The 13,485-nt window shown below is 41.2% G+C and overlaps 1 protein-coding gene across 4 annotated transcripts in view; it reads right to left on the reverse strand.

Moving 5' to 3' along the window:
* Nucleotides 1–13,485, reverse strand: part of drd2a (dopamine receptor D2a) — an 85,173-nt gene that overhangs the window by 16,457 nt on the left and 55,231 nt on the right. For all 4 annotated transcript variants that reach the window (XM_078427025.1, XM_078427024.1, XM_078427022.1 and 1 more), the window contains one exon: nucleotides 587–696. In XM_078427025.1, coding sequence (XP_078283151.1) covers nucleotides 587–696 — 110 coding nt within the window. The remainder of the gene's footprint in view (nucleotides 1–586; nucleotides 697–13,485) is intronic.

A 13,485-nucleotide genomic window follows, 5' to 3' on the forward strand; every position in this document is an offset into this window, starting at 1 on the left:
TCAACTCCAGTCCATCGAAGGGCAAGTGATAAATGGAATTAACAGAATGCTCAAACAACACCTTCATGTTATTTTAAACAGATAAGATGAGAAAAGCTGAAGCTCATAAAATTCAACATCAATTTAGTTTGACCATTTTAAAAACATTTGGAAATTAAATAAAGAAATCTAGTATCATTAAGAATGATACTGCTGTCAAATCTAATAGTATAACTCAGGAGACTACTTGCTACCACACTCTCGGTGAATTCAGTTTTCAGTTCCACTCTAATACATTCACCATTAATTCCCTTTAAAAGTGACACATCGAGTCACATCATTGACCAACCGATATTTGTGGTTAAGGAATATCAAAAGCTCAAGGCCAATAGGGATGGGCGATAAACCGTGGTCCGATCATTGATGCCCAAACCTTGAGAATTGATTCAAAAACCGATGATCCCAGGCACCAGGTGTTCTATCACACAGTTACAATTGCAACTGTATATTTTTTACCACTAGATGGGCCTGATACGTTGCTGGAAACTTCAAGCTGCCAATTAGTATACCTACAACTGTAGAGATATATAGTAAATACACAAATTACCTGTCAATGCTGATGGCACAAAGGTTAAGGATACTGGCTGTGCACATCATGACATCAAGCGTCACAAATATGTTGCAATGGATCCTGCTGAATCTCCATTCTCCCACCACCTTGGCAAAGAGAGATCTCCGTGTGAATGGAACAGCCACAATTCAATTACGTTCAAAATAACTTCATTAAATAGCCACCCTACACCTTGAAACACTTCACATGATAAAGTGCAGTTTCGGTTAGCATATTAATAAATACAGTATGAGGCAGGTATTGGTCACCAACCAATGTGTTGGCAAAATAAAAGGAGAGAAATGTCTCCAGAACAATGCATTAAGTGGAGGATAGTTACAGATACATTATGTGAATGAATCAATCTCATCATTAACAATGGGATGATTATCAGACTTGTTTGACAGGGAAAGGGCCGAATGGCCTACTCCTGCACCTATTGTCTATTGTTTATTGAAATCAAGCAAGCATGTTCAGCTTGGCTGGCAATGACAATAACATGAAACATTGCGAAACACTCTATTGCCTTTCAAATAGCACCATGGGATTGTTCAACTTCTTGGACTAGAAGGCAAAGATCTTGAGTTTACGCCCTATGCCAAAAGACTTCTGAAATGATGTGGAACGCTCTCCACAAAAAGACTTTCATTTGCATGATAGCTGCGAGGACAATGTCTCCGACTGCTTCATGGCCAATGAGATGCTTTTTAACCAAGATGAGGTTGTGATATCACATTTGCAGAAACCAATTTGAAAGCAGTTACGTCTCACAAATTCAGCAACGGTATAACTTGTTTTAGAGGGAAACGTTAACCAATGCAATAAAAATAACTTTTATTTAAAATGGTGTTATAGAATCATTTATATCCAGTGCATATGAGTTTAATGCCCCATCCAAAAGTTTAGTTTAGTTTAGTTTGTCACTTGTACTGTGAGGTACAGTGAAAAGTTTTTTTGTTGCCTGCCATCCAGTAGGATGTTAGCACTTCTGACAGCATAGCCCCCCCACAGGAGCACCATGGAGAACCACCATAGATTTTGTATTTGAGGCTCTGGGCAGTGGTTTTGACCTCACAACCTTGTGCGTGCTGCCACTAATCCACGTCTGACAGCCTGAATTACAACTCTATCTGGCATATCCTTGAGTACTACATGCTGACAGAGCAAACCATGTTGGTGTGATGCAGTTAAGCAAAGATGTCAATAAGCTGAGAGTAGGAACATTGTACAAGACTCAATCATCGTTTACTTAGCTAAAACATTTTAGTGACAAGGAATGGGTGACAAATTATGTTTCAACATTGTCTAGTCAGCTGTGAGACTTAATGGTTGCCAAGAGACCTGGCACAAAGGCTGATGTATTAATCTTTCCTTCATGTTTTATGTTGTTTGGGTTTGTGGCTGTCCTTTAAGTGGTGAAGGCATTGATAAACTCGGGTTGCAGTACAATCACCACAAAGGGTCAGGTTCACTTTGAGCAATGGTTAGACAGGCAATCGTCAGCTGCCTATCAGACATTCCCCCAGATCTATTTTTTAATTTCACTCCCTTTTCAATGACACTTGTTGATCCAAGATAGATTCATTTTGATGGGTGGTTTCATCCAGTCTTTTTAAGAGCAAACTGTATTGGTGTGATGCAGTTAAGCAAAGATGTCAATAAGCTGAGAGTAGAAACTTTGTACAAGACTCAATCATCTGAGAGTTAGATTTAGCTCTTAGGGATAACAGAATCAAGGGATATGGGGAAAAAGCAGGAATGGGGTACTGATTTTAGATGATCAGCCATGATCATATTGAATGGTGGTGCTAATGAATGTCTGAAAGTGCAGGGCATTACGTCTCAAATGTGGTCTGAGGCCGTACCGTTGGGCAGAAACATTCGAGAGAATGAGTCGCTTAAAAATAGACTGAGTGCTGAGCCGAAGATAGACACAGAATGCTGGAGTAACTCAGCGGGTCAGACAGCATCTCTGGCGAGAAGGAATGGGTGACGTTTCGGGTCGAGACCCTTCTTCAGACTGAATGCCGAGCCGTGTACTAGTTTATTTCTGATCCTGATCACATGGTTCTTTTTCAAAGTTTGAAGGCAGCTGAGAATTTACAATCAAGTTTACTTTCGTTAGGCTTCTCTTGACTTTTGACATATTTTCATCTCTGGTTTATCAGTAGGCTCGTGTACCATTAACCTTATTTTCATCTAATTTCCTCTCTTTGGATACAGTTCATGTAATTGGGCATAAAACATCAATAATTTACAACACTTAGCCGATGGACTCTGGACTTGAAGGCAATAGCATGGAATTTAAAGTGAAAATGAATGTTTGAATGTTGCTCTCCTCCATGTGCAATGCATCTGACTGAAGGAAATGTATATTACCCCATTCCACCCACCATGTGGTTTTACCACTGAGAACATCATGCAGGTAAAGTTAAACAACATTTAATTTCCCATCCATGTTATTTGCTGCCTGGGAATCGCTGGGAGTCCCTCACACATGCAGAACCTCTAAAGCAACTGGTGTAACTGGTCAACAATCACTTTAGTGCTTGTGAGATGTTATGGGCTCAAAGGTCCCAGGACCACTTGATGCAACTTGAAGATACGATAAGGTGTGGTACAAATGGAAATGATCTATTCTCTCTTGTCTCTTACTGCTGCTCCCATGGTGTCAGTGCTGAAACCTCATGGTGCCCGGTCCGGTGAAACCTTGAGATGGGCCGGACTCCAGGGCTGTGATCCAGTGAACCTAAGGACCTTAGGACCATGCCACTCATCAGATGGTCTCCCTTTCAATAATAACACAGATTGAGAAGACACAATAAAAAGGAATGTGTTATATCTCCTTTCAATACGTGTTAAAGATGTTATAGTTTTAAGAGATACAGCGTGGAAACAGGCCCTTGGGACCACCATGTCCACGCAGACCACGATTACCCAAACCCACCCATAGTTCTATCCTACTCATTAGGGACAATTTACAGCAGCCAATCTGCACATCTTTGGAATAGAGAAGGTGGGAGTAAACCAGAGCAACTGGAGAAAACCCATGTGGTCACAGGTAGAATGTACAGACTCCTATAGACAACATCCGTAGTCAGGGTTGAACCCGGTTCTCTGGCGCTGTGAGATAACAACTCTACCGCTGCACCACTGTGTTGCCTATGTTCACAGTACAATATTAGCACCTTTGCACCCATTTATACAACTTAATTCATTATTTCAGTGTGACTACATTTCACAAATTTTGAAATATAAATATTCCTTACTTTGAGTACAATTAAGTCAGAAGATAAAGTGAAATAGTCATTTGGATAAATGATTATGCATGAAAGAATTTCATTTTTGATTAACCACCTGATGTTATGTTAGTTGAATTTAAATTAGCAATTTTCACAGCACTTTTGACAGGCAGAATAGAGAAAGAGTACCTGTGTGGTTTTAATGCGTATCTGCATAATTTATAACATTACCAGCCTCCAAGAGCAAATTTAATTCTGTCTATTGGAATATTTTAAGTGATTGTAGTGAAGGATTTTCAGGTCTTGTAAGATCCTCATAGCAAATAGCAAAAGGCTCTTTATGTTTGTGGTACACTTTTACTCTTTTTCCATGATGTAGATCTGGAAGTTGGAGCTCTGTGCCAATCACTAAATGTATTGATCCTGGAGATGGATGACTCACCAGCAGTCCACCGAGGCTGTGCAAGTGCGGCCCCAAAGCTTCGCAGAAGGAACTAGATGACATGACCCATACTATATTCTCGTATACAAGCTATTTTGATTTCACCTTCACATACTTATACAGAAGGTTCAATTCAGAATGCTGAAGAGATGTTAATGTTGCATCACTGATATCAGATTGAGAACACGGCTTCCGATGTCACTTTTACAAATTGTGGGATTTAGTGAAAATAATTGAAGCATTTTCTTTTGAGATGTGAAATGTAATCCTGATTGTAAATTTGAAGGCCTAACTTCCAAGCACGAGTAACATTTTCCCTAATTATTGGAGAAAGAATCCATTGTCTTTAATCCCCACTGTAAACTCCATTCTCTTGGCATTGACCCTGGTCATTGTCTGAGACTGAAACAATCCACTTGTAGTATTCATGTCCTATTTGACCCTGAGCTTCCAATTTTTTTTCATGGGAGGAAGTGTAGTGTAGGTTCACCAGGTTAATTCCCGGATGGCGGGACTGACATATGATGAAAGAATGGGTCGACTGGGCTTGTATTTGCTAGAATGTAGATGAGAGGGGATCTTATGGAAACATATAAAATTCTTAGAGGATTGGACAGGGTAGATGCAGGAAAAATGTTCTCGATGTTGGGGTTGTCCTGAACTGGGGATCACAGTTTAAGAATAAGGGGTAGGCCACTTAGGAATGAGATGAGGAAAAACCTTTTCACCCAGAGAGTTATGAATCTGGAATTCTCTGCCACAGAAGGCAGTAGAGGCCAATTCACTGGATGTTTTCAAGATAGGGTTAGATTTAGCTCTTAGGGCTAAGGGAATCAAGGGGTATGGGGAAAAAGCCGGAATGGGGTACTGATTTTGGATGATCAGCCATGATCATATTGAATGGCGGTGCTGGCTTGAAGGGCCGAATGGCCTACTCCTGCACCTATTTTCTATGTTTCTATGCTGACAATTGAGAGGTGACCAAACATGTACAATTCAATTCAAGCACTTGTTTAAGAATTGCCCCTCATTTTCTAGAGTTGAGTCCTGTGGTCCACTCTCATTTTGACAGCCGGTGGCCTCATCAGCAGATTGGTGCCTTACCAACCCTGGGCCTAGCCTCACCCAGGCAGACATCATTCCTGCCCCACCTTTCTTGTAACTTAAAAATAACGCTTTCTCTCTATTCCAGTTCTGCTGCAGGGTCTTTGACCTGAATATTACTTATATTTCTCTGACCAACTGAGTGTTTTATTTTCGATTTTTAGCATCTAAAGATTTTTGTCGTATTCAGTTTTCATAGTTTTGCTCTTTATTCCCTTTCAACCTCAGGCTTTCTCTTAAACATGTCTCTGCTATTTATTTCAGCCAAACCGCTTATTTCAACCTCTTCTCTAAAGTATTTGATAGCATCCACCCTGCCATTCAGTCTGGCAATTTTAGATTCTTCCACTCGATCACCCAATGGCCTTCCCTGCCCGCAACAAAAGAGCGTCAATACCATTGTCACACTTCTTTGATCATTAGAAGCACTCAGTTCTGTCATTACACTTTTGTACTTTCCCCAGCGTCTCGGCATCCTTGCTAAATTAGCCTACTATCACCTTAAGAATATATCAAGGGTTAAAGGACTTATGGCTCCGCAGGATTTGGACAAACTTGTCCATGCATTTATCTTCAGTAGACTTGACTACTGTAATGCTGTCTTTACAGGTCTCCCTAAACAATCGATTAGACAGCTGCAACTGATTCAGAAAAGCTGCTGCTCGAGTCCTCACTAAGACCAAGAAAGTGGATCACATCACTCCAGTTCTGAGGTTTTTACACTGGCTTCCAGTCGGTCAAATAATTCATTTCAAAATACTGCTTTATACTACTGTTGGTTTATAAAGCACTGAATGGTTTAGGGCCAATATACATTTCTTATCTTCTGCTACATTATGAACCATCCAGACCTCTCAGGTCATCTTTGACAGGTCTGCTTTCTGTCCCCAGAGTGGAGAAGCAGCATTTAGTTTTGTGCACCACAAATATGGAACAAACTCCCAGAAAACTGCAGGTCTGCTGCAACTCTCAGTTCTTTTAAATCGAGGCTGAAGACAATTCTGTTTGGCACTGCCTTTTATTAAATCAAATAACTATTCATTTCTTACCACTGCACTGTAACTTTTAATTTTGTATTTTATACCTGTCTTATTTTATTTTAGCTTATTTTTATTTTCTATTCTCTTTAATGACAGTTTTTAATTATTTTTAACTGCTCTTTAATGTTTTATGTAAAGCACTTTGAATTGCCTTGTTGCTGAAATGTACTATATAAATAAACCTGCCTTGCCTTGCCTTGAACAAGCAGATTCTGTCCAATTAATGTTCAAAATAAAATACTGCAGATGCTAGAAACCTAAATAAAACATAAAGTTAAATCTGAAGAAGGGTCCCAGCCTGAAACGTCACCTATCCATGTTCTCCTGGGATGCTGCCGACCTGTTGAGTTACTCCAGAATTCTGAGTCTTTCTTTAGTAAATCAACATCTGCAGTTTGTTGTTTCTACAAGTAAAATATTGAATCTTGAATTCACTTGTATTTCATATTTCCAGCATTTAGTTTCAGATTATGTTCCTCTCCTTACACCTTACATTGTTCACTTGTCTCCCCTATTTCAGCTGCTTCCAACAATGACTACCATGCAATCTCTCCTGCCTTCCAACTTTCCCTTTTCTTTCCTCTGTCTCTCGGCTGCGCTCCAGTGTAAAGCATTCATTTATCTTTAACTTTTCCCACTTCAGATGAATGGTCTTTCACCAGAAACATTAATTCTGTTTCTTTTCCCATGGTGCTGTCTGACCCACTGGATATTTCCAATGTTTTACTTTCCAGAGGTTTACTCTCTGCTTTACATTCTACACTTTCATTCTCGTCTCTCCCCGGACACTTCCTCTTCTCCCCTCTCCCATCAGGCAAGAGGTAAAAAAGTTTGAAAATGTATACCTTCAGATTTGGGAATAGTTTCTTCTCAGCTGTTTTCAGGCAACTGAATGGTTCTCTCATCAGCTAGAGTGCAGTCCTGACCTCCATCTACCTCATTGGAGACCTTTGAATTGGACTTTATCAGACTTGCACTGACTGTTGTGCTCTTTACCTGTGTACTGTGGATGGCTTGATTGTAATCATGTACAGTCTTTTCTCTGACTAGATAGCTTGCAAACAAAAGCTTTTCACTGTACCTCAGTACACGTGACAATAATAAACTAAACCAAACACTTGGATAACCTTCTACATTGTTATTCTTAACACAATAATTTGCTGATCTTTCTTCAATGTCTTTTCTCCACATATAGAAATCCAATGGGATTATTTTATTCATCATCGACCAGTGATCGAACCTTCAACCTTTGCCCTCAATACCACAGTCACGTCCTTACATGATAAAGTGATATACCTAGTTAGTCCATTGCTGCGGTATTGCCTTCAGTTGTAATTACCACATTGCAGGAAGGATGCAATGGCATAAGAGAGAAGGCAGGAAAGATTTGGGGATCTGTGATATGGATTGTAGAATTTTATCCATGATAGAAAGACTGGACGGAAAGAGATTGTTTTCTCTGGAGCAAAGATAGACAATAGACAATAGGTGCAGGAGTTGGCCATTCGGCCCTTCGAGCCAGCACCACCATTCAATGTGATCATGGCTGATCATTCTCAATCAGTACCCCGTTCCTGCCTTCTCCCCATACCCCCTGACTCCGCTATCCTTAAGAGCTCTATCTAGCTCTCTCTTGAATGCATTCAGAGAATTGGCCTCCACTGCCTTCTGAGGCAGAGAATTCCACAGATTCACAACTCTCTGACTGAAAAAGTTTTTCCTCATCTCGTTCTAAATGGCCTAGTAAACCTACGCTGCACGCCCTCAATAGCAAGAATATCCTTCCTCAAATTTGAAGACCAAAACTGCACACAGTGCTCCAGGTGTCGTCTCACTAGGGCCCTGTACAACTGCAGAAGGACCTCTTTGCTCCTATACTCAACTCCTCTTGTTATGAAGGCCAACATTCCATTGGCTTTCTTCACTGCCTGCTGTACCTGCATGCTTCCTTTCAGTGACTGATGCACTAGGACATCCAGATCTCGTTGTACGTCCCCTTTTCCTAACTTGACACCATTCAGATAATTCTCTGCCTTCCTATTCTAACCACCAAAGTGGATAACCTCACTCTTGTCTCTTGATTTGAGAAGACAGAATGTCATTGGCAAAAGGATTGGAGGGGAGTTCTGAGAAATTCCAGCTGGAAGGTGATGGAAGTTTTGAACTCATGGCATGTAAAGTAGAGGCAAGACATTTTGCATGAACACAAAGTGTCGTAACCTGCATGATTCCCTGGCGAGTTAAAAAAGTAAAGTTGTTGAAGTGTACCTCAGTGCACGTGTGCCTACAGTCCAGTGGCTGGGATGAGAACTTTATTTGTACAGTTCCAGGATTCTGAAAGGGTTATGAAAGATCATTAGGCATCAATGCTGCTAGTTTGTTAAAGGCACATTAACATTTGAATCCAATAATCTTGAATAGAGTTAAAAGTCTACCACCGGGTGGCACCCTGAGAGGCAGCCTCACTGACAGCCTGTCTCTTCTTTTCTTCTTTGTTGTTTTTAGTCCGTTTTATTTGTATGTTTCAGTTGATCTTTAGTTTTTGTATTATGTGGGGGCTGGGGGAAACATTTTTTATCACTTCCCCCGATGGAGATTCGACTTTTTCCGTATCGTATCTCCGTCCGCACTGCGGTCTAACATCATGGAGCTGGCGGTCCCTTTGTTAGGGATCGACTTCGGGAACTCCAACCGCAGGAGCTTCGACCGCCCTGATCACAGGAGCCTCGATTGCCCCGTTAAGGAGTCTTCGATCGCCGACTGCGGGAGCTGTGATCGCCCCGACTGCGGATGTTTCGATTACCTCGACCACGGGAGAAAAGGAGGAAGAAAGTAAAAGTTATTTGCCTTCCATCACAGTGAGGAATGTGAGGTCGCCGAAAAACAAGATGGCCGTGCTGCCTGCACTGGTGGGGACTCGGAGGGAGTGCCGTGAGTGCAATGATCTCGGTGTTTGTGGGGACATGGCTCCATGAGAACATCCCAGAGTTTAGTGCGAGTGTGGACAGCTTTCTGACTGTTCGGGCAGACAGGGACTGCAGAGAGAGTGACAGCGGTCGGTACAACTCTGGTCACATCACGGTGTGTGTGGCCCAGACATTGAACTGATGGCTTATGCTGTGTGCCCTGGAGATTCTCACATGCCGCTGTGGTGCCTGTTTATGTTTACTCTTTACGTAGTTTTGTATCTTGTTGCTTTTTTGGTATGACTATGGTAAATCAAATTTCACTGTACACGTGACAATAAAGGACCATTCAAGTGTCTATTTTTCATTCTTTTAATGGTAGATTGCTTCAAATTGGCCAGTCTTTAGATTTCCATCTCTTTATTATCAATCCTTAGAAGTGAAGAAGGTTATGTTTTACCAATTGCTTTAAGTTTTTCAGTACTCAAAGGGTTAATGTTTTCACAGAGACACTATCTGAAATATTCTGTCCCTATGTCACACACAATGGAAATAACCGAGCAAAAAAAATTGCTAAACAAAATATCAAAGTGATGTCAAGGTATCATTTTATGCACAGCCTATTAATCAAGAGATTAATTTTATTACAGAAAGCATTTGCAGTGAGAAGATGGAGCACAATGATTTGTTAAAAAGCAAGGTAACCTTGCCTGAAACTCCTTTTTAGCGAAACACAGTTAAAACCATTAGTGGTTGATTAGACTGTCAGCTGTAAATCTTCGTATTTTCCCTAGAGAGAACACGGAAAGATCCATCACTCAGGAAACAGCAAGCTGATGACCCACACCGGCTGGGAAAAGCGTGATTCAAGTGTAAATTGTAAACCTTTTCCTTTTGTCATTTGCTTTCTCCCCATCTCAGATCTGAGTAATAATTAAGTTGGGCGGCACATGTTGGTCAAGTGTCTTGACAAAGCAAATAGAACGCTCAGTCTTCTTAAGAGAAATTTCCACGCATTGTAGTACATCCTTCAAAAAGAACGCCTACAAGTCCTTGGTCAGGACCAAATTGGAGTATTGTGGAGCTGTATGCGATCCTTTCAACAACAACAAGAAGATCACCCTGGAGAAAGTACAACACCGAGCAGCCCGCTTTGTCTGTAATGACTACAAGCGCAAATCAAGCGTGAATAATATGCTGACTTTTCTCGGGAGGGATACCCTAGAGTTCCCCAGAATCAGGCTAAGACTTATTGCAATTTACAAGGAGATTCACAAAATCATGCCATCAAATCTTCCGTCGTCCCAGATCACCAACCGCCATGAAACAAGACAAATACCGGCCGCTACATCACCAACTCGCTAAATTTCAATAAACGTTGCTACCAATGTTCCCTTTACCCAAGGACGATAAGGGAATAGAATATGTTCCCACCCAACACACACGTGCCGCTGCTGATGTTCAGTCACTTAAAAAGGGCATTGAGCTCCTCAACTTGGTCAAAAAGGCCCACTTCAAAATGTAATCACTACTCTACTCACTCCGACCTGTGCGAGACAACCATGTATGAGGTGTTGTGCAGAAATCAACCAGAACCAGAACCAGAACCAGAAATGCAGAGTACGGTTATAGGAACAAGCTTTCTTCTCTTGGTTAAGAGGAACTACCGCCCAGTATTGCACCAATCTCTTCACAAATTTATCAGTTAAGTAGCATTGGGTCTGGTTTCCTTGAAGATGCTGTCTCACCTCTGAAGCACGTTAAATAGATTACAGAACGAACAAGGAAATACATAAGTAGACTAGCTGAAGTCATTTGGAATGGAGAGAAGCCATATTTTCAAATGCTAGATTTAATCTAAACCTGGTAAAGCTGCTCTGTGTGAAGTGGATGGGTTGATGGCAAATATTCATGTTGTGAATGCAAACACGTCAGCTCCTCTTAAAGTGACACCATCGTTCTGAGATGCTGGTGGGAGTCAAGAACAGGAACATTTAATCCAATGACAGCCTTGCGTGGAGTTGGGGGTGATGAGAAGATGAGTTACTGTAAGGTGAAGTTTCCTGGTCCTTAGATCCTGGGCTCAGTCAGTTTGCATGTTCAGGGAGAATTTGTGGTAGATGGGGAGATGCTTGCTTGGACTTCCATGAACTTGGTGACACTCAGGTTATTTTGGAAGGGAAGAAATTGTTGAGTTTGAACACTGGGAGTGGTTCTGCTTGGAATGGGTGGCTCAGAACACGGAGCAGTATTTACACAAGGAAATGCATCTTGCTTTAAAAGCTTTTATGTTTATACATTTTCTGGGATCTAGGCTTTATTGGTAATGTCCATTACTGATTATCCATCAGGAGGTGGTGAAATCTTCCAGACTCAACGGTGATTTTAGATAACGATTGTGTTATTTTTATGACATCTCCGATCCAACTGTTGTTTCCGCACTTGGCTCACTGCAGTTGGGGGACAAAAGGGACGGGTGCGGGAGGCATAGGGAATGACCACATGGCCATCCAGATAGGGCTGCAACATGGCCATCCAGATAGGGCTGCAACATGGCCATCCAGATAGGGCTGCAACATGGCCATCCAGATAGAGCTGCAACATGGCCATCCAGATAGGGCTGGCTGGATCTAGACCAGTGTGAGTAAGCTCGATAAATTAGATTAACTGATGTGAAATGTCTGTTTGCTTTCAGGCAGGACAGTAAATCATGGAGCTTCGTCATCAAGCTAATGGGTTGATCCAGTTTATGGCAGGCGTTGTATTTTTTTTCTAGTTTCTTAGATATGTCTGACATCAGAATAAATCCAGCTTTCTTTCATTTTGACAATGGAGTCATCTCTCAGAGTTCTGGATTAATCTTATAGAGAATGCAAATGGAAATCCCACCATGAGAACCTTAGGGGGGGAAAAGATAAATGAACTTCTACCATCTCGGGTAAGTCTCCACCCCCCCATTCTCCATTCACCCACAAGCATGATTTCTTAATCCTCCTATGTTATTTAATTTGAGATTTATTTAGCTTTGAAATATCTCATCTTTTTTCTCACATCCTTCCCTGGTCTTAGCCCTTCCTGTTCCTGTCACTGTCTGTGGCTGAGCAAAATACGGAGATCCAGCAATCCTGTCTTTCAGTTCCTGTTTTTGAATGTTTGTAGCATGGCTCCAAGCTCTGGCATTTCTTTATTTATTTAAGATATTCCTTAAATCCACCTCTCTGAACAAGTTTCTGGCCACCTGCTCTAATATCGCCCCGAAAGTCTCAGTCAAGTTATGTTCAGTAATGTTCTTATGAAGTGTTTGGAATCTTTCACCATCTAAAAGATAGTGTACAAATCGTTATTGTTGTTAAAAGCAAGCGCTCTTGCTGTATTATAATAACCAATTGTAAAGGATTTCCTTCTAATCTCCTTAAAGTGCCACCACCAGTGGAACAATGTTATTACCAATTAACACAGAATGATGGTGATAATGGCACAGGGGAGGGAATTGCCGTGCCTGCTTCGGCTAACTCACAGAACGTTCTTTCCTCCCTGATCCCATTTGTGGTTTTCTTTGCTGTAACTTTGTAAATATCTCAATTTCAAGCAACTGTTTATAATTGAGAATCCCCTTCTACCACCATTTTAGATGGAGCAGTCCAGATCCCAACTTCCCTCTCAATACTACCGTTAGTCTTCCTACCTTGGGGAGAACTGTAGTGCAGCAAATAGCAGACTGTAATTGAATACATGGTTGATGGTAACAACTTGTCCCTCACTGGCTTTGAGCTACACAGTAAGTCAGAATGCAACGTTGTTCTCAGGATCAAACGAAATATCTTTGCGTATTGAAGATTTATTCTCTTGCTCAAACTGTGATCACTAAGACAAATATGCTTTCTTCCAAGCTGTGTATGTTTCAAATGTTAACTGTCAGATTCTATCTTATGTAGTTACTAAATTGGAAAAGCAGGAGTTACCATTGCATTCCACTCAGGTTTGGACATTACTGTGAAGAAGTGAGGCACTAAACTAAATTTGTAATAAACCTATCTCACACACTGCTCTTAACTGCTTCCTATATAAAGGTGGACAGCTTTCAAAATTACTTCAGCAGATGAGCAGTCCTGTGATTGTGGAAACTACAGAATTACAAGTTTCACTTTCTGGCCATGTGTTG

The sequence above is a fragment of the Rhinoraja longicauda genome, chromosome 32 (genome assembly GCF_053455715.1).
Source record: "Rhinoraja longicauda isolate Sanriku21f chromosome 32, sRhiLon1.1, whole genome shotgun sequence".
Lineage (NCBI taxonomy): Eukaryota > Metazoa > Chordata > Chondrichthyes > Rajiformes > Arhynchobatidae > Rhinoraja > Rhinoraja longicauda.